Source organism: Chiloscyllium plagiosum, unplaced genomic scaffold (genome assembly GCF_037043375.1).
Source record: "Chiloscyllium plagiosum isolate Xiang-an unplaced genomic scaffold, Cpla_swu_hap1 HiC_scaffold_26, whole genome shotgun sequence".
Classification (NCBI taxonomy): domain Eukaryota; kingdom Metazoa; phylum Chordata; class Chondrichthyes; order Orectolobiformes; family Hemiscylliidae; genus Chiloscyllium; species Chiloscyllium plagiosum.
In genome coordinates, this window is record NW_028270164.1 from 3,273,681 (window position 1) to 3,295,031 (window position 21,351).

A 21,351-nucleotide genomic window follows, 5' to 3' on the forward strand; every position below is an offset into this window, starting at 1 on the left:
GATCTGGGGTAAGGTGGGGGGAGGGGAGATGTGGAAACTGGTGAAATACACATTGATCCCGCGGGATTGGAGGGTTCCGAGGCGTTCTTCCTCAGGCGTCAGGTCCTCCATTGCCAGACCCTCAGCACAGGATGCCTGGAGGAGGAACGCCTTATCTTTCCCCCACCTTACCCCAGATCTTGGCACCTCCCTCATGACCTGTCCCACCTGTCCATCTTCCTTCCCACCTATTAGCTCCGCCCTCCTCTCCGACCTATCGCCATTACCCCCACCAGCGTCTCTCAGCTACCTTCCCCTCACAGCCTCATTCCTGATGAACGGCTGTCGACTCCCGGATACACAGGGCCCGCTCCCGGAGTCACCTGATCCCCCGCAGACCCGTACCACAGCCCCGCCCCGAGCGTCACCATCCCTGCGGGCCCGCCCCCGGAGTCAACAGCCCCGCCCCTTAGGTAAGTAACCCCGCCCCCGGGTCACCAGCCTTGGGCCCCCACCTTAGTCACCGCTTCCGGACCCGCCCCGGATGTGGGGCCTGTTAGGTCAAGCTTGGGGTGGGCGGGAACTGGGAGACTCGGGCGGTGGCGGCAGTGGCGGACCGGGACAGGCCCATCGATGAGGAGTCCGCAGCGACTCCCTGAGCCCCTGAACGGTTGGGCCGAGCCGGGAAGCTCATGGGCAAGCGGCCTGCTGCCCTGCCTCAGGAAGGCGGCTGTGGCGGCGGCGCATATCAGCGCGATCGGACTGAGCGTGTACCTGGGGCTGCTGAGCCGGCTAGGGACCAGTGAGTACCCGGGAGGGCGAGCCCGCACCCCCCCCACCCCCGTCTCGCGCGCGCGCGCCCTCCCAACCCGGTCTCGCGCGCGCGCCCTCCCAACCCGGTCTCGCGCGCGCGCGCGCCCTCCCAACCCGGTCTCGCGCGCGCGCGCGCCCTCCCACCCCCGTCTCGCGCGCGCGCGCCCTCCCACCCCCGTCTCGCGCGCGCGGGCCCCCTCCCACCCCCGTCTCGCGCGCGCGGGCCCCCTCCCACCCCCGTCTCGCGCGCGCGGGCCCCCTCCCACCCCCGTCTCGCGCGCGCGGGCCCCCTCCCACCCCCGTCTCGCGCGCGCGGGCCCCCTCCCACCCCCGTCTCGCGCGCGCGGGCCCCCTCCCACCCCCGTCTCGCGCGCGCGGGCCCCCTCCCACCCCCGTCTCGCGCGCGCGGGCCCCCTCCCACCCCCGTCTCGCGCGCGCGGGCCCCCTCCCACCCCCGTCTCGCGCGCGCGGGCCCCCTCCCACCCCCGTCTCGCGCGCGCGGGCCCCCTCCCACCCCCGTCTCGCGCGCGCGGGCCCCCTCCCACCCCCGTCTCGCGCGCGCGGGCCCCCTCCCACCCCCGTCTCGCGCGCGCGGGCCCCCTCCCACCCCCGTCTCGCGCGCGCGCGCCCCCTCCCACCCCCGTCTCGCGCGCGCGGGCCCCCTCCCACCCCCGTCTCGCGCGCGCGGGCCCCCTCCCACCCCCGTCTCGCGCGCGCGGGCCCCCCCCCACCCCCGTCTCGCGAATGCGCCTGCGCCCCCCCCACCCCCGTCTCGCGAATGCGCCCGCGCCCCCCCCACCCCCGTCTCGCGCTCATCACAGAAGCGCTTCACAAGAGGCTCCCAAGCACTGAGCACGTCACCTAGACAGGGGAAGAAACGTCTGCAACACAAATTCCCAGCTCAGCGAACAGAACCACAACAACGAGCACCCGAGCTACAAATCTCTCAAACTTTGAGTGAAGGAGGTGTTTGGAATGCTTTCCTTTATTGGTCAGAGTATTGAGTACAGGAGTTGGGAGGTCATGTTGCGGCTGTACAGGACATTGGTTAGGCCCCTGTTGGAATATTACGTGCAATTCTGGTCTCTTTCCTATCGGAAAGATGTTGTGAAACATGAAAGGGTTCAGTAAAGATTTACAAGGATGTTGCCAGGGTTGGAGGATTTGAGCTGCAGGGAGAGGTTGAACAGGCTGGGGCTGTTTTCCCTGGAGCGTCAGAGGCTGAGAGGTGACCTTAGAGGTTTACAAAATTGAGGGCATAGATAGGATAAATAGACAAAGTCATTTCCCTGGGGTTGGAGAGTCCAGAACTAGAGGGTTTAGGATGAGAGGGGAAAGATATAAAAGAGACTTAAGTGGCAACTTTTTCGTGCAGAGGGTGGTACGTGTATGGAATGAGCTGCCAGAGAATGTTGTGGAGGCTGGTACAATTGCATCATTTAAGAGGCATTTGGATGGGTATATAAATAGGAAGGGTTTAAAGGGATATGGGCCGGGTGCTGGCAGGTGGGACTAGATTGGGTTGGGATATCTGGTCGGCAAGGGTGGGTTGGACCGAGGGGTCTATTTCCATGCCGTACATCTGAGTCTGACTTCACCAACCCAAGGAATCTCAAGCATATAAGTAGAAAGCTTCACCACTGGTCCTTCATCTGGAGGCTCACTGATGTTACCTAGTATGGTGATGAAACATCTGAAAGCAAACCTTCCAGCTCAGTGAGCAAACTATATCCCGTGCCTACTTATATCCACATTCTTGAATGATTAAATCAAAAATAGTTATTAGATTAGATTCCCTACAGTGTGGAAACAGGCCCTTTGGCCCAACCAGTCCACACCGACCCTCCAAAGAGTAACCTACACAGACCCATTTCCCTCTAAATGACACACTTAACACTATGGACAATTTAGCATGGCCAATTCACCTGACCTGCACATTTTTGGACTGTGGGAGGAAACCAGAGCATCCGGAGGAAACCCACGCAGACACTGGGAGAATGTGCAAACTCCACACAGACTGGAATTGAACCTGAGACCCTGGTGCTGTGAGGCTACAGTGCTAACCACTGTGCCACAGTGTTCTCAAATCCGAAACCCTCCTGCTTGATATTCTGTTTTGAATTGGTACTTGGAAAAGGCATGAATCGAGAAGAAATGATGTGGTAGAGGGAATGAAGATTTGGCAGGAAGGGACTGAGCATAAAGCTCCCCCTTCTATTAGCTACCGAGGAGGTCACATACAGATTAAAGTTTTCTTCTAATGTAATAGTTCACAAACTGAAAGCATGTTACTACTTCTCAGTGTCCTATTTCCAAATCCCACGAGTCATCTTTGTCGCACTCCCAGATAATGGGAAGTGTTGTATGTGCATTTTTCTGTCTGTAAAAACCAGATTTTGCTACACAAGAGGCTTAAGATAGATAAAGAGAACATATTTGATGTCAGCTGGTTCAGTCCCAACTTCTATCTCCTTTTTTGGTGCTAGTCACTGTGCCCAGAGCTGTACTGACTATTGATTTAACCTAATTAAGTTGGTAATATCAATGGGCCAATAATTCAGAGCCTTAAGTTAATGGACTAGTTTAAATCAAAGCAGCTAGAAACTCTAATGACTGTGAAACTCCCATTTATTGTTGTAAAAGCCTGGTTCACTCATTTTCTTTAGGGAAGGTAGTCTCCTGCTCTTAGTTGTAAGTCAGACTGGGTATCTCCAGATCCACAATGATGTGGTTGGCTCTTGGCAACCCTCTGGAAATAGGCTGAGTGTGGTACTCAATTTAAGCACAGTTAGGAATGGGCAACAAGAGCTGAAACAGTAGAGAATCACTGTTAGAACAGCATCCAAACAGTGTCTTTTATAACACATCAATAATTATTTTATTATTCTGGCTTGTCTCAATGCTGCACTTGTGAATGTTCACCCTCTGAATATCTGCTCTTTTCCAGGTCGTTTCTCTTGGCACCCAGCTTGCATGACTACAGCTGTAAGTGTTATGCTTTGTAGCCCGCAGATAATTTGAAACAGAAGTATTCCAGTGCTCTGAAATAAAGAAAAGAGAATGTTTAATGTACTGATTAATTCAGTGAATTTCTTTTGTGTGCAGTTATTGCAACATGCAGATTTTACCTTTTCTGTAGGATTGTCATTGAGGTCTACAGCATAGGTGTCCCAGAATCCTTGAACCATTTGTGAAATTTCAATCCTGTTCCCATCCTGAGTTAATAACTAGAAGGATCTTGGGATTTAGTTTTAATTTTGCTTTATCCACCAGTGAGGTATTGACAGGACCCCCTTTCCAAACCAAACTGGGTACTGAATTCTCAGGCAGGCCTTTTTAAATGAGTACAAACAGACCATTGTTACATGTGTTTGAAGACCAGGGGTGCAGACCTTGGGGCCTGCTGGTTTTGAACCTGTACAGATGTGGAGTGACTCTTAACAAGAATATTGTGTCCTGTACATTGGATAAGCAAAATCTCACTTCTCTGAGGGAGCCCAAAAAGCTAGCTATCTGGTGAAAGAATAATGATTTTTCACAATGATTTTTAAAGGTTTCTCTGTCTGCATACACTTTGTGCCAGCTGTTCTTGTAGCAGTTTCAACGTTTACATTCATAAATCACAGCTTCCTACTTAAACTGCTTGTATTCTGATCTCTTAAGATATTGAAGTTGCAACCGTGAGTAGCAGGATTTAACTCTCTTTGTGTGTAAATTTATGATGACATCATAAGGCAAGAATGTTTGGCATTAAAATAGGGCTAATTACATCTGTGTATTTTGCACTCTAATCACACCTGATAGTTATGAATAGTCTTGACTCCCGAAGCCCCTCTTGTTCTGCTCTTTAAAGCTGTCTTGCTTGACCAAAGTTTTGATCACCTGGTCTTAATTTGTGCCTCCATGGTAAATAGATTTAGTAAAGTTCCTGTGAGGGGCTTTGGGACTTTCACCACATCAAAGATGTCAAATAAATTGTTAAACTGAAAGAACTACGGATGCTGTAAATCAGAAACAAAACGTTTCAGGTTGAGTAACCCTTCCTCAGAACCAAAAGAGATGGTCTATTTTAAAATAAAAAAAACGTTAGGAACAGTGTGATGACACTGACAATTGTGACAGCAACAGTCTGTCTAACAAACCTTGCTTAATTCAAATCATGGGAGAAAGCTGGGAATTAATGAATTCATCCTCTGCTGATTGGAAAGAAATGGGTGGATTTCTGGCTCAATTTATCTGTCCTTTTACTGGAAGGGGATTGAAATGCAAGGACAAGATGGACTTGTTACATTTGCGTGGGGTTTTTGGTGAAACGCAACTAATGTGCAATTTTGGACTCCATGTCAAGGAAGAATATGTTTTACATTGAAGGCAGTGCAGCAAAGGCTTACTGCATTGATGTGTCTGGATGACTGGCTGAGTAAATTGGTTCTCTACTCTGGTGTTTAAAAGAATGAGGTGATGTAACTGAAACATATTAGATGTTGACTGGACTCAAAAAGGTTAACACTTAGATTTTAACTCCTCTCTGGGGAATTTAGAACATGGGGTCATTATCTTAGGATAAGTGGGCCAGCCATTTAGAATTGAGATGAGAAATGTCTTCACTCAAATTAACCTTTTGAATTATCCCCAAACATTCTGGATAATCAGTTCTCATTTAAGGCTGAAATGGATGGGTTTTGGTTCCTTCGAGGAGGAAGGGTTATGAGGAGCAGGCAGGGCATCAGCTGTGATTGTATCAAATGGGATGGAACAGGCTAAAGGAGCTGTACACTTTTATTCCTTATGTTATTATTTCTGCTCGGGCTAATTTGGTGTCAGAAGTGCTTGAAAACATTTTCCTTGATGCACGCATGAACTGCTTTAATAAGATGTAAGTGCAGTATTCCAACACTAATGTCAACAGCCCTTGCTCAATTGCTTTCCTAGATTCAGTAGAGCTGCTATTTCCCAAAAAAAAGCCATCTCTCACATTGGTCTTATTGGTTTTCCACAGGTACCCTTTACAAGTTACAGCTACACGTGTGAAAGATGTGCACTAAAAGTATGGACTGGTGTGACTTAGACACGGTCTACACTGGACTCTTGCTTTTGTTTCTTGGGACAGTGACTCTGTATGCCACGTTTCCCAGCTCCCACTGAATGCTTCACTCCACAAATAATACATGGATTTCATTAGAGCAAGGTGTCTGGAGTACAAGCAAGCATCTCTCTGCTTTCCCCTAACTATATTGCGTAGACTTAAACATAGACTAATTTGATAAACCTGTAAGCCGTGGATTGTGAAAGATGGGACTTTTACATAATGCAGAGTTGTGTTGATGTTGTCAGTTGCATTTTCCTGAGTCAGGTTGATGGGATGTGTAGGCATAGAACATTCTTCCATGGCTCGGTTCTCTGCTTTCAAAGGGAAGCAGTTGCCATTTATCTAGGGAGGTGTGAAATTATGGATGTCATTTGGAGGTGGCCACGGCTGTAATAGCCATGGAAAATTGTGGATTGTGAATCTTGTGACCTGACTTAGTGACACCAGTCCTAGCAGTGCTCCATTGAATTGACACAGTGAACATAAATGCAGAACACAGGCCACTCTGTCACTTTGCAGCAACTATGACAGTTGTGGCATTGTTGGAAATCAGGTTGCCTCATGGCTTCTACCAGAGCAGAGAAGGAAATGTTAATTATTATGGTTTGGCAATGTATTTCATAAAATTTGGATAATGAAAAGCTCAGTTTGTGTTGAAATGTTCAGTTCATGAAAGGCTGCAATAGCAAGCAGTGTGCAAGTTTGCTTTGGTGAAAACTAAGATGTTTAAATCCTTTTCCTCACTCTGTTGCTGGTATGTGGAAAATATCTACACAAAGAAATAACCAAGGATCTATGTGATCCTTGTTGGGTTATGGCAACTTCCATGTAGACTGAAGGAGCACTAGGTCCAATTGTTGCTCGAAGCGAATCTGGTCCAGTTGAGGAACTATCGGTGATTCCTATGAGATGTGCAACTTGTTGGTATCGGTTAAGGGCAGAATCAGTCCCACCAGTCATGGCCTGGCGATGAGTTTGTAGAATTCTCTACAGTGTGGAAGCAGGCCAATTCGGCCCGTCGAGTGCACACTGATCCTCTGAAGAGCATCCCATCCCCCTACCAGCCCAGCCCCCTACCGCAGCCCTGAATTTCCCTTGGCTAATCCATCTAGGCTGCACATCCCCAGACTTCATGCAGCAATTTAGTGTGGCCAATCCACCCCAACCTGCAAATCTTTGGACTGTGGAGGAAACCAGAGCACTCAGAAGAAACCCACATGGACATGGGAGAATGTGCAAACTTCACACAGGCAGTTGCCTGAGGCTGGAATCAATCCTGGGTTTCTGGTGCTGTGAGGCAACAGTGTTAATCACCTAGCTACTATGTTGCCTACTGACAGCATTATGTAGGGTAGCACATTATGCCAGAGGTTGCAGGTGCTGTTTAGCATAACTGCATCATGTGGATGTTTGCTTTTTAATTTTTAATTCCTGTGTTAACAACCGATGCTTGAACTTAGTGCACTGTTAACATGGTAAAGCCCATCCCAAAACACTTTACAAAAGTGTCATCAAACAGGATTTGACACAGTGATTTTAGGTTAGATAGTCAGATGTTAGGCCAGAGTTAGGGTTTTAAGAAAAAGACATTTTGGGAATGACTCTTGGAGTTTAGGGGTCTTGGCCATTGAAGTCATGGCAGTCAATAGTGGAGTGCTGAGGATCAGGGATGCTGAAAGGATTAGAACTACAGCAATGAATTGTCAGTCTAACCCCATAGCAACCTGACATCAAGGTTGGGTTGAAGCTGATTTCATTGACTTTGTGCCTGTTTTGTTTTTCCAGGTTTGTTTTTGTATGACTGAGGCCATTCTGACCTTTTCACTGGACAGTTCACCCTTCTTCTTTTGTTCGATTAAAGCCAAGGTACGAATTCACTGGATGATGCAAGTCTTTGCCGCCATTTTTGGCTCAGTCGGTCTTATCTTCATTGTCTCCAGCAAGAACATCTCCGAGTCTCTGCACCTGACCTCATGGCACAGCTTCCTCGGCCTAGGGACTCTGATCGCAGTCTGTGGCCAGCTACTGTGTGGACTCTTCCTTTTGTTTCCACAATTAATTAACACTTACTCTGTGGCCCGGCTACGGCTTTATCATGCTACATGTGGTTTGGTGACTTATCTGATGGCCACAGCTACAGTGGTACTGGGTCTGTGCTCAGATTGGTTCAAATCCCAGGTTAACGGAGTTTTGTGGTACATTTGTTTGATTGTACCAGTAATTCCAGCTCTCGTCATCATGAACCAAATCAACAATGGCTACCTCTCCAAGAAGAAAATAGAGATTTGATGTGTCACTGTTAACAGTTATTGCCGCAGGCAGTGTGAACACCACCTCTCAGTTATACCAAATAAGAATGAACCTGAAACCTAATGTGAAGCTGGCAGAGTAATTCAGCAATTGATTGGCCTGAGCAAATAACTTTCTCACTTGAACAAGCTTTTAAAAATCTTTAGTACTGTATTTTCACCATTGATTCCACATTTGGCTTGGTGGCAACTGGGAATAACTGTTGCTTTTGGCAAATTGCTGCCTTCCTGCTCACTGTAGGCTCTGATAATTGCAATTCTAATTGCTAATGGGGGCAATTGATTTTTAAGTTAAGGATCAGATGGATATAAACAAGCATCTTTGTGAATTGCTATTTGGACATTGCTGCTGTGAATTGGGAGGGTGATTATATGCTTGATGTTCTAAGCACCTTGAACACACTATATTACATGAGAGTTGCAAAACCTTTGCGGCAGAGGGAGAAGGAATCTAGTCAACTGGATCACTCAGTTTGCTACACTGTACTGCCTGTCAAAATATAGCAAATATTTAAAATCACAAAGTGCAGCAACATATGCCGATTTATTTTTGTATTTGTATAACTGTTAACAGTGAAAATGGAAATACTGTAATGATAATATTACTCTTAGGATAAATAAGCAGTGCTGCATCTCAAATAATTCTTTAAGTTGTTGCAATCTGAGGTTTCCGATCCTTTGCACCATGTCTAGAGCTTCGTTACAGATATAATCAATCCTGTGAAATAATCAAGTTGTTAAATTACACTCGTGAACTTTGTTCGGGCCTCTCTGCTCCTTTAGGGAATGAATAAGGTTTGTGATTAGCTTGTGTGTGAGAGAGTCGAATAACGTTATACTCATTTGTTGTGCTGCATGTGACTTTATCCTCCAGTAGCTTGGTTTTGTTACAAATTTCAGGATTTAAAAAAAAATCTATTTCTTCAAGCAGCCTAATAGAACTTAAACTTAGGCACTGGAATTAATTGGATAGTCAGAAGGAGTCACCCACCATGATCTAAAGTATGTTCCAGCTACAGTCAAGACAGGGAGAGAGTGGGAGTTACAATTAGATCTAATTAAGGGGTTCAGAGGGTTTATATGTAGAATAATGGATACCTAGGAACAAGTTACAGATTGTAATACATCAGTAATTGGAGTTATATGTAGAGCAACAAAAATCTGGAAATTAGTTACAGCTTGGATTGTTGAAGCTGAATGTGCAGTTCATGCCACATTCGATTAATTAAGTCAATAGCTGGGCAATAATAATGTTTGTTGGAACTTATCAAGTCTTTAATTATAGAGCTTAACTCAATGTATTGCTGAAATTGCACAGACTGATGGTTTAGAGAGCGAGTGCGTCACTGCTGGAATTGAGAGATCCTTGTTGTTCTGGGAATTCCAGGTACAGGCAGTGAAAAGGATGACAATCTCAATTCAGTTTCTGATGTGCCACAACTCAGGCTTGATCCTAATTTCATCCCTGTGTGCTTAGCTGATCTAGAAAATGGGAATGGTGCAATTGTATGAGAAGGTATACTTTTTGTTTTTGGAGCTTTATTGAAAAATGAAAGACCTCAGTTGTACTGAGTTTATTTGTCCTTGAATTGGGCAGTGAGTATGCTTGCCACTGCCTTGTTTTCAGCAATAACTCCTGTACTATATTAATGACCAAACTTTTCCAGAAATTTAAACTATGCAGTCAATATCCTGGACTATCAGGCATTTTGAAATTGCTTCTTTTTTACTTAATATTTTATATCTAATTAGCTGCAAGTGCTAAGTTGGTCCGAAAGGTTGCAGTATATTTTTTTAAACAAAAAGTCTGGTTTCTGATCTAGCTTTAGTTGTACCAGAGTTGAATCTTGGCTATATTGTATGTGGCTCAGTAACTTAACTTTATGCATGATTGGAGAGGAATTAATATCAGGCCGGCATCGTGCCCATTTTACTTTTCTGTATTGTAAGGATCCTTTATTCTCGGAGGCAGCTTTGTTCTCTTGCAATGTCTATTTGCTGGCACCAGAGGTTGTAGTTCCCCAGGCTTTTAAACGAGGCTTGAATGTTACTTACATTCAAGTAACATTGTATGAACCTCTTACTTTGCCCCTACTTTGCAATGATTTTTGAATGAATGCAATCAAATAATGATCCTTTATCTGATCTGTACACTTTCCAAATAATGGGGTGACTAGAAAAATCACAACAGCTTAAAGATAATGTGCAGAAAACGGGCATGGTTTCAAGCAGATTGAATGCTTGTTGAATATGGGGCAGATGTTATACTGTCGGAAACAAAACCTTTGTTAGAATGTTTGATTGCTGTCTCTGCCATTGCCCTTCTCTAATACCTAAAAGCCACATGACTTACCCAGTCTGGTGTTTGCAATGGGACCTTATAATACAATTGAAGCGGTTTGCTGGCGATGTCAAACAGGTGGATTGTTCTGTTAGTGGCTCACCCTGAGCTATATCCTCCAACAGTACTTAATAAATAGCACCAGCTATAGCTTCTCCATCACTAACAAAGGTTTTCAACTTTTTCTTTCAAGTTTGATCCTCAGTGAATACTGTACATACATGTATAATGGACTCATGGTGCATATGATCTTAAATTAAAGTCAGCCGGTCCACTTATAAGCTTCTATGTTAAAGGAAGTTGCAGGCTGGCTAAGCACATAAACCCCAATTTTTATAATGTGCAGTTTACACGCTAGGTTCTTTAATCAGGCTATTGAATGGCATTTCAGATTGATTGCTGTGTGAAGTCTGACAGTGAAGCACTTCAATGCGGCACTAGTTTATCAGGCAGGATTATGCACTGCACGCTTTGTTCAGTTTGTAAGGTGGCGTGAATCCCATATGAGATGGGTCATTCAGCTTACTTGAATTCTTCCACTGTGTCTCCTACTGTCTTCATAATCCCCCCTCCCCAAATATACCGCTGGTATGATTACCTAGTTGCACTGTAAGTGTTTCCACGGTTCACCTGCAGCCCTCTACAAGCTGACATGAGCAGTATGATTTGAATATTAATGTAAAGTTCAAACTCTTTCCTCCTGCTGGGTTTCCTACTACCTAAGAATCCAATGAGTCATTTGGATTTTATTATTTAATCTATTTAAAGCGCTCTCTAACATAAGAATATAATCTTTTCAAAAACTTGCAGTCTGTCATTTTCCCAGCCACCTGTTTGTTCCTCGACCCTGTCTTCGGTGAATAATTGAATACAAAACAGAGGTAATTAGCTCAATCACTGCACCGTGCTGAGTAAGCTGATTCCTGGTTTTACTTATGCTAGTATGAAGTAACCATAGTCAGGCCAGGATTCTCATCCCTTGTTCCTGTCAAGTGACCCCACAGAGAGCCTGTGTGCATGCTGAAAGCATATTAGATAAATACCGAAATGAGGTCAATCGCGATATCACTTGTGGGCAAATAGCCCACATAAGCTATAACCCTCAATTTGGGAGTTCGATGACAAGTATAGGCTGGATGCTTGCAACTGTTTTGACCAAAATGAGTACCTTAGACCTGTCGTAAATGTGTGGTACTGAGTTGTTTAGGAATGAAATCAGGAAGCAAGCACAGGATAGTGGAAATTTGCAATACATGTCCTCCCAAAAACCTGTGCATGGTCATGGACAGTGGCAGGTGTTAAGCATGGTGCATTCAGTGGAAGAATTAAGACTAAGGTCAATGGAATTTTTTTAGCCCACGTCTTATATTTAAGCAATTCCTACTATTTAAATCAAATGACAAGGACCAATTTAAAGAGTCCAATCTATTGAAGATCGGTAACATGCCTGCAAGTTTCAGACTTTTAACCAAACTGATTTTATTTATGAGAAATGAAAACTAACTTTATTTTTGAAAAGTATCAGATTTTAATTAATGTTTGAGGAGAATGCTATGTTTTCATGTACTAAAAATAAAATGGCTCTTTGATTTGATTGTGCACGTAAACTGAACAATTACTGTGGTCTGTCCTTTGAAATCTGTTATTTGATGACACTGATGGCTTTTTACCATTAATGGGATGTGAGCATTGCTAACAATGTCAGTGTGAGCTGCCTTTTTAGGGACTAACTCAGTTTAGCTCTATCACGGGTGTATGAATTTGCATTCTTCCTTTTGAACCATGAAAATGGACTGAAGCACTTTGCACTGATCATATCAGGAGCACAAGGTAGTGTAAGGTTAATCAGCTGTAAATTATCACAGTGACACTTCTTACTTGTGCAGCAAGAGAAAGAATGGGTCCATTGGCCCCTGGGTTTGTTTCATCGTACAATTGGATGCTTTAAAATGTGCTGTATAAATGGGGCAGGGAAAAGGCAGTCACGCAACCACCGCCACTGCATCTGACCCCCCCCCCCAAAAAAATACTGAAGTCTGTTTAGTTCTGTCAGATTCCCCACGACTGTTTTTAAAATTAATCCTTTCAGCTAGTACCCTTCTAACCCTGGTGCCATTGATCGATAACACATTGTGGTGTTTGTTGTCATTAGGGATTATTGTGTTTTAAAATGTGGTCAGTCTTGCTATTGAATTCAATTTTGTACATAGCAAGATCCTACACGTGGCATCAGAAATCAATGACCTAAGCTCTTGACCATGTTGGCTGAGCCAAGAGTTCCTGACCCTGTTGAGATAATGCCATAGGGCCGTACTACCTATGACATCTGACGGACTTGTGGAGAGTCACTTTTGTTTAGTATCAAGCCGAACATGGAACTGTCCCTGACAGAGAGTTGCAGTGTGAGCTGCAATGTGTGTTCTACTCATTATAACCTACAAGTTTTGGATTTTATTTGTATTGCCTGTTAGTTTCTGATGAGCTTTCAAACTTTGTTACAGGTTTCCACAACTCTAATCTATTGAATAATAAAAGTTAGGCTTATGTTGTACAGCTGTATTGAAATAAGATTGCACTAAAGTTATAATTTTTTTTAAAAATGATTATGTACTTTGCACCATCCTTTAAAATGTTCCTTTAATAAAGGATATCTTGGTTTCTTGAATTGCGCAGAGGTCTTTCCATTTGAATAGTTTTCTTCCAGCTTCATAAAAACAATCACAAATGCCAGGCTGTCAATTCTGCCAATGTTCAAGGGGTTTGAGGAATAGTCACCTCGTAAACATAATGTTCACCTAAGCTTGCAGCAACAAGGTCACATGTGAGACACATTAAGCATACTTGCGCACAAAAACCAAGGCTGACTTGTCAGAGCAGTCGTGAGGGAATGGCAATGCTCCAAGTGCTGTCTTTCTGATGAGATACTAAACTGACGTTCTTTCAAAGAAATCACGGAGATCTCCCAATGTCCCTGTCAAAATACTTCCAGCTGTCCGTTAGTGCCATTTATGTGTACAGTTTGCTTTGCAAAATGTGACTGGACGCTTGGTGAAATGGTAAGGTTGAGGGAGGGAGGGGTGGTGGCACATCAGCCCCCTTGTGATCCCGTTCCCCTTCCATCCTCATGCTGCATAGCACTGTCCAACTACCAACTTCATAAGGCAGAGAAAAACATTAGTGACTCTTCCGGGTGACTGATTTTCTGTCCTGGACCCACACTCCAGCATTGCTTCCACCACCATATGAGCCCATATTCTTAAATCCATTCAGTGCCCCAGTCCACACTACAGACCTGGGGGAAGTGGGACCCCTTGTCATGTGGCATAAGTGAGTGGAAAAAATCTGGGTAACTTATTGGAAAACATTGCTTCAGGAGGTAAGTAAATGAAAACCTGCTGTGACTGAAGTGTCCTCAGAGAAACTGGAAGAAATGCACTCTCCAATTTAATGCTTTATGCAAATACTTTGGATATTGGAGATATTCATGTTTGGTTGTTTAGGGGACGAGGTGGTGAATATGTAGTTGAGAATTCCACCGATTGTGTTTTTAGTTCTGTTCTGACAGAGGGGCACCCATGACCTGCCTCTTTGCCCCTCTTTATTACTGGCAGCATCCTTGAAGTCACCAAGAGTTAATGTTTAAAGATGACCTTTGCTCCAATATAAAGAGATCTTCATACGGTCATTTCCCCATCAACTTACAAAAGTGCACATGGTGCCAACTGGGATATCTAAATTTCTCCACAAAGTGGGTATGGGATGCAGGAGATGTTAAAACCTTCCAGAAAGTGCAAAGCAGACTCATAGAATAATAACAAGAATGAGGGATTTTAGATACAAGGAAAGATTGGAGAGATCGGGCTTATTCTTCTTGGAGAAAGTGAGGACTGCAGATGCTGGAGACCAGAGTTGAAAAACATGCTGGAAAAACACAGCAGGCCGGGCAGGAGAATCGACGTTTCGGGCATAAGCCCTTCTTCAGGAATTCCTGAAGAAGGGCTTATGCCCAAAATGTCGATTCTCCTTCCCCCTCGGATGCTGCCTGGCCTGCTGTGTTTTTTCCAGCACCACATTTTTCAACTCTTATTCTCCTTGGAGCAGAGGAGATTTTAAGAGGTGACCTTTATTGAGGTGTTCAAAGTTATGAGCAACATTGACAGAGTAAAAAAGGATATTGTTTCCACTGGTTGGTAAGTCAGTAACTTGGGGTCACCATAGTGCGGCACAGTGGCTCAGTGGTTAGCACTGTTGCCTCACTGCTAGGGACCCTGGGTTCAATTCCAGCCTCGGGTGACTGTCTGTGTGGAGTTTGCACGTTCTCCCTGTGTTTGCGTGGCTTTCCTCCGGGTGCTCCAGTTTCCTTACACTGTCCAAAGATGTGCAGATTAGATAAATTGGCCATGCTAAATTGCCTATAGTAATCAGGGATGTGTAGGTTAGGTGCATTCGTCACAGGAAATGTAGGGTAACGGGTCTGGGTGCGATACACTTCAGAGGGTAGGTGTAGACTTGTTGGGCTGAAGGGCCTGTTTCCACACTAGAAATTCTAAAAATGCAAATTCTCATACATTTCCAAGGTTGTTAGGAGAGAGATGAGGAGAAACCTCTTAGTGTTGTTAGGATTTGGAATGTGCTGCCTGGGAGAGTGGGGGAGGAGGTTTCAAAAAGAGAGGTGGGGTATGTATTTGAAAGTGATGGAAGTTAGAGAGCTGTGAAGATGGGGCTGGAGAGTGGAGTGAGTTGGGTAGCTCTTTCAGGAGCCAGTACAGATATGGGCCAAGTGCTCTCCTGTATTGTAAAATTCTATGATTCTACGTACCTCTGGTTTTGTGAAGAATAATGTATTGGGAATTGTTAATCTGACAGTATTGCTCACTCACCAAGTGAGAATGGAGGATATCAAATCCCCCCCCAACACCCACTTCCCTAAGGATGAACATAATGCAGACTAGATTTTTAAAATCTGCATTTCTGTTGCAGCTTTCTGATATCCCTCAGCCAATTAAGTACTCTTCGATGTTAAAGTAAGACTTGCAAAAATCGCAATGTGATGATGACAAAGTAATGTATTTTTGTCTTGTTGATTAAGTGAATAACACTGGTTAGGGCAGCAGGAGATGTCCCGAGCTCCTCTTTGACTTATGCTAATGCATGTTTTGCACCCATCTGAGAAGGTAAATGAGGGCCTTAGTTTAACTCCTGGTCTGAGAACTGGCACCTCTGACAGTGTAGAATGTGTTTAGTATTGCCACTGTCTGTCACCTCTGGATGATGAGCTTGACTCTGTAATGGGATGGGTTTGCAGAGCCATGTGACCTGAACAGTGAGAGCTACTGAGTAATGTGGTGTGGGTAATGGGTCTCAGCCGCCTTATCTCAGAAGTGGGACAAAACCTCATCCTGGAGAAGCCTTCTCATTTTACACAAACAGACAAGCTTTTCAAACTATTGGTGTAGAATTGACCATATCTCATTCAAGGTTCTGACATTTCATGAATCGTCCACATCCCTTTGTTGTACATGAGATCTGTTTATTATAGAATTTGCGGACCAGGAGGCCATTCAGCATGCCTTGCTGGCTAAAATAAAAACAGGGAATGCTGGAGAAATTCAGCCGGTGTGCAGCATTCATGAAGAGAGAAACAGATCTGATCTGAAGAAGAATCTTTGGACTCAAAACGTTAACTCGTTGTGGGAAATGTGGCAGCCAGATTGATCCCACAAACTGCAATGAGATAATGTACAATCAGTTTTTGGTCAAGGATAAAAGTGGTCTCAGGGCACATTAGGAGATTCTCTTACCCTCTTCAATTAGTGTTACTGGATCGTTTCCTGACAGAATTTAATACCTCCATAACAAGAGGAAAGATAACTAATGAAGTATCGAATTGAACCCCTGGCATATGGTGTCTGCATTCAGCTGTCTGAGCTAGTCAAGGTGACATTATAGAAGATTACTAAGAGCAGCCTGATAACAGACAATGGAAAATTTGGTGACACCAGGACAGAAATGAGAAAACTGCAACATTGAAAACATGTATATAAAAAGTCGAGTGGAAAACCTAATGAAAGCCCAGGATCCCTTCTTTGTGCTGAAATGAATTTATTTGCAGCCAATAAACATCTCTCAAGCTTCATGTCTATTCCAGTTGGGTCAGTGGGTCTTGGTGAATGAGAAATTACCTGGAACTCAGCCAGTATAAAGCTTTTGTCCTTCAGGAAACAGAATTGTGATTACTGATCAAAGGGAATAATTACTGCACTGCTCTGATAGCATAAACATTGGATTATATTCAACTCATTTCTCTGAAATAAAAACCAAAAGAACGGCAGATGCTGTAAATCAGAAACAAAAAGATAAATTGCTGGCAAAGCTCAGCAGGTCTGGCAGCATCTGTGAAGAGAAGTCAGAGTTAACATTTTGGATCCGGTGACCATCAGAACCGAAGGTTTTGCTCTTGTTATTTGTTGAGTGTCATAATTGATTAGTCTTGGCAGTTCTTGCCCATGGCTACTTATGCTGGCTTATGGCTGGCTTTCTCTTGACATTTGCCTTTCACTGCAGGAAATGTGACAGACTGTATTCGTTGCCTTTCATTCTGAAGTGCAAGTTGGTTTTGATTTTCTTTGGTGCCTTATCTCAAGAATATAAATATTTTTAGGGGACATGCCACTGACCAGAACAAGACTCCACTCATCAATAGAATCAACCTCGCCTATACACCTTGCCCCCACATCTGCAGCTACCCACCTTTTTACTTTATCCTTAACTCCAGCTTCTCCTATATCTCTCAATCTCCTCCTTGTTATCTAATTGCTTCTTGGAAGTATTTATTATTGCCTGTTTCAATGTCCTTTCCTGTTTATTTCCAAAGGTTTTACCAGCTTTCCTTCCAACTATGCAAGGTGCTGGGCACAATCAAATCCATCTGATATGGCTAAAGAAACCAGTTCTGAGCAGCAGGTTCTGTTATAAGTGCTGCAAATGAAGTACGTTTAAAGATTAAATTGAACTGAATTGAATTAAATTAGCTTTACTGTCATATGTACTCAAATGTACTGAAAAGTTTATAAGTTGCCATCTTAGGTACAGCGATACCTAGATACAATCCTTAGTTACAGAACAGAGAAATGAAAAAAACAAAAGTAACATTCAAGCTATTCATAGTATAACGATAGGTCAGAAAATCAAGAAGCAAAACTAAAAAGGCAAACATCACCGTCTCTTCCAAAGGCTCTCTGCAGCAGAATTAGGAGCAAACTACTCAGCCTCCTGCTCCAGCTTCACCATTCAATAAGAGCATCTACTTACTTCTCATTCTTATAATCCTAGATGGTTTCATTACTGAATCCCAAAGTCAAATCTGGCTTGATGGATCATATTTGATTTTTCTTAATTTTTTGTGGCAGACTTTCACTGAAACACAGGGGCTGGAGATTTGATATTAACAATAAAACCAGTTTATTACACAAAAGAAATTTAAAAGAAAACGGCTATCTGGATAGAACACAGTTTGAAAGATTTCAAAACGCACAAGAAAACGAAGTCCTGTCTATGTTGTCACTTTGCCATTAATCAAAATTCATAGAAAATCTGATCAAATCTGTCAGCTTGACTTAAGTGTTTTATCTCAGTTCTGTTCCTGTGACCTGTGAGGCCTTGCCCCTTGAATATTCACACAACTGAGAACCAAAGCAACTTTATAACCAAATGCCCCTGATCTGGAAGTTTAACAAATTACACTCTTTATAGACAATAGGTGCAGGAGTAGCTTTGAGCCAGCACCACCATTCATTATGATTATGGCTGATCATACTCAACCAGTATCCAGTTCCTGCCTTATCCTCATAACCCTTGATCCCACTATCCTTAAGAGTTCTATCCAACTCTTTCTTGAAAGTATCCAGAGACTTAGCCTCCACAGCCTTCTGGGGCAGAACATTCCATACACCCACCACTCTCTGGTCACCACCTGCCATTCCGAAAGGGAGCAGTTTATCACTACTCTTTGTTTCCTATCAGCCAACCATTTTTCAATCCATGTCAGTATTTTGCCCCTAACACCATGTGCCATAATTTTGCTCACTAACCTTCTATGTGGTACTTTATCAAAGGCTTTCTGAAAGTCCAGGTATACTACATCTAGTGGATCTCCCTTGTCTATCTTCAGAGTTACATCCTCAAAAAATTCCAGAAGATGAGTCAAGCATAATTTCCTCTTCATATGTCCATGCTGACTCTGACCTATCCTGTTACTGCTATCCAGATGTGTCGTAATTTCATCCTGTATAATTGACTCCAGCATTTTTCCCACCACTGAGGTCAGACTGACTGGATTATAATTCTGTTTTCTCTCTCCCTCCTTTCTTGAAAAGTGGGACAACATTAGCCACCCTCCAATCCACAGGAACTGATCCTGAATCTATAGAACTCTGGAAAATAATCACCAATGCATCCACGATTTCTAGAGCCACCTCCTTCAGTACCCTGGGATGCAGACCATCAGGCCTCGGGGACTTATCAGCCTTCAGACCTAACAGTCTCTCCAACACCACTTCCTGCCTAATATAAATTCCCTTCAGTTCAGGTCCTTCAGCCACTATTACACGGGAAAACTATTTCATTAACTACTCTGACCAATCTCCTATATTTAGGGGAGTCTATACTTGGATCTCACCCCAGATAGATCTTCTTTAAACTATCAAAAAGCTTTTGCACTAAATTTAAAAAAAAACACATCTGTCCTGGATTCTGCTGAATCTAGAATGAGTTAAGGTTTTGTTCGCTATGTGACTGTCTTCCATCCTATGACATACTGAGCCAAAGAAGTTGCCTCTACTTGAACAATGTCAACACACTTGAGCCCTCTGCCTTAGAGAGGATTGCTGCAAAGTGACAACTAGGAATCCTGCAGCAAGTAACTCACCTCCTGACTGTCAAAGCCTTGTTGCATCACATCCACAAACATTCATTCCCTTCACCATTGAAACACAGGAGCAGTTGTTCGTACTATTTACAAGATACGCTCCAGAAATTGAACAAGGCCCCTTAGGAAGCAACCTCCATTCTCACAAACTCTATCCCATGAAAGAACAAGGGAAGCCGATACATGGAAACTCCACTAGCTGTAAATACTTCTCCAAACCACTCAGCATCCTCACTTGGAAATATATCGCTGTTCCTTCAGTGTCACTGGGTCAAAATTCTGGAATTCCCTCCTAAAGGCATTGTGGGTCTACGCGGACTGCAGTGGTTCAAGAAGGCAGCTCACCACCATTTTTGCAAGGACGACCGGGAGGGGGGCAATAAATGTCGGTTCAGCTGGCAATGCCCTCATCCCATGAATGAATAAAGAGAGCCGCTGCATTGTGCAGTTTGATGGTCCTTTTGACAGTTGCAGCGTGAAGAATTCAGTAACACAGAGCTGAGTGCCATCCACAACTTTGATGAGTATCTTCATCTCCATGTGCCTGACCTTTGCCTTCCCTGCAGATATGGACTGGGTTCAGCTGAACATTGTGGAAGGTGTACGGTTTGTCCAGACTAAAAGTGAAGACAAAAATGCAACACATGCTGATCTGAGAACTTCTCTGTACTAATGATGCAGAGCGAGTTGCTCTCACAGAAGTTCAGCTAAAATGCTTATGGACTGTCTCTCCCATGCCTGTAGCTCATTTCCTCTGACTGTAATCATCAGGAGGCCCCTAATCAGGGAACATCTCCAATTCTGATCACACTAATACCTGCTGGGTATTAGGGTGGCATGGTGGCTCAGTGATTAGCACTGCTGCCTCACAGCACCAGGGTCCTAGGTTCGATTCCAGCCTTGAGCGACTCTCTGTGTGGAATTTGCACATTCTCCCCATGTCTGCGTGGGTTGCTCCGGTTTCCTCGCACAGTCCAAAGATACGCAGGAGAAAGTGAGGTCTGCAGATGCTGGAGATCAGAGCTGAAAATGTGTTGCTGGAAAAGCGCAGCAGGTCAGGCAGCATCAGGCTTATGCCCGAAACGTCGATTCTCCTGTTCCCTGGATGCTGCCTGACCTGCTGCGCTTTTCCAGCAACACATTTTCACCAAAGATACGCAGGTCAGGTGAATTGCCCATAGTGTTAGGTACATTAGAGGAGACATGGATCTGAGTGGGTTACTCTTCGGAGGGTCGGTGTGGACTGGTTGGGCTGAAGGGCCTGTTTCTACACTGTTGGGAATCTAATCTAATCTGATCTGGAGAGAACCAACAAATTCTGCCACCTCAGGTCCATGGTGACAGGCATGCTAAAAAAAAACTGTTAAAAATCTTTAATGTTTGCATGGCCAGCAATGGACTTTATGAGGGCAATTAATTAGGACCATGCGTGCAGGAAGTAAGTCTGTCAGAATCTTAGTATGTATCAGAAACAACATTGGGGGTGCCTTCACAACCGAGAGATGATTAGAAACTTTTGGATCAGAGAAGGTGAAGAGATAATTTGTTGGAGGATTGTGAAATGGTGGGAGGTTTCAATATATCATTGGATGAGAGGGTCAATCACCAGAGATCATTGATGGAAAATCATTGGCAAAGAGAGATCAGGAGATTTCTTTTCCCATTCTGAGTCTGCAGAGCAATACCTGAAAAAGGTAGTTTATCTGATAAGTTCTTTCAAAAAGAAGTTGGACACTTGGTTGAGGAAGAAGAGTGAATAAACTAACAGACAAAATGTGGTGTGTGGGACTATGCATGCCTGCTTTTCCAAAAACCAAATAGACGTACAATGAGCTGAATGGCATGTTCTCTGCTGTTACATTCCCATGAGCCTCGGAGTACATTAACTCCTGTC

General features: G+C 44.1%; 1 protein-coding gene across 3 annotated transcripts; it reads left to right on the top strand.

Annotated features, from left to right (window-relative positions):
- Positions 1-290: 290 nt before the first annotated feature.
- cyb561d1 (cytochrome b561 family, member D1) lies at positions 291-13,196 on the top strand. 3 transcript variants are annotated; one of them, XM_043716332.2, is made up of 3 exons: positions 291-452; positions 3,740-3,777; positions 7,667-13,196. In XM_043716332.2, the coding sequence occupies exons 1-3, from the start codon at positions 314-316 to the stop codon at positions 8,168-8,170; spliced, it is 681 nt and encodes a 226-aa protein (XP_043572267.1). In that variant the 5' UTR covers positions 291-313; the 3' UTR covers positions 8,171-13,196. The 3 variants fall into 3 exon arrangements, with proteins under 3 accessions (XP_043572267.1, XP_043572266.2, XP_043572269.1); XM_043716331.2 differs by lacking the exon at positions 291-452 and adding an exon at positions 492-781; XM_043716334.2 differs by lacking the exon at positions 291-452 and adding an exon at positions 2,383-2,508.
- The last annotated feature ends 8,155 nt before the right edge of the window (positions 13,197-21,351 follow it).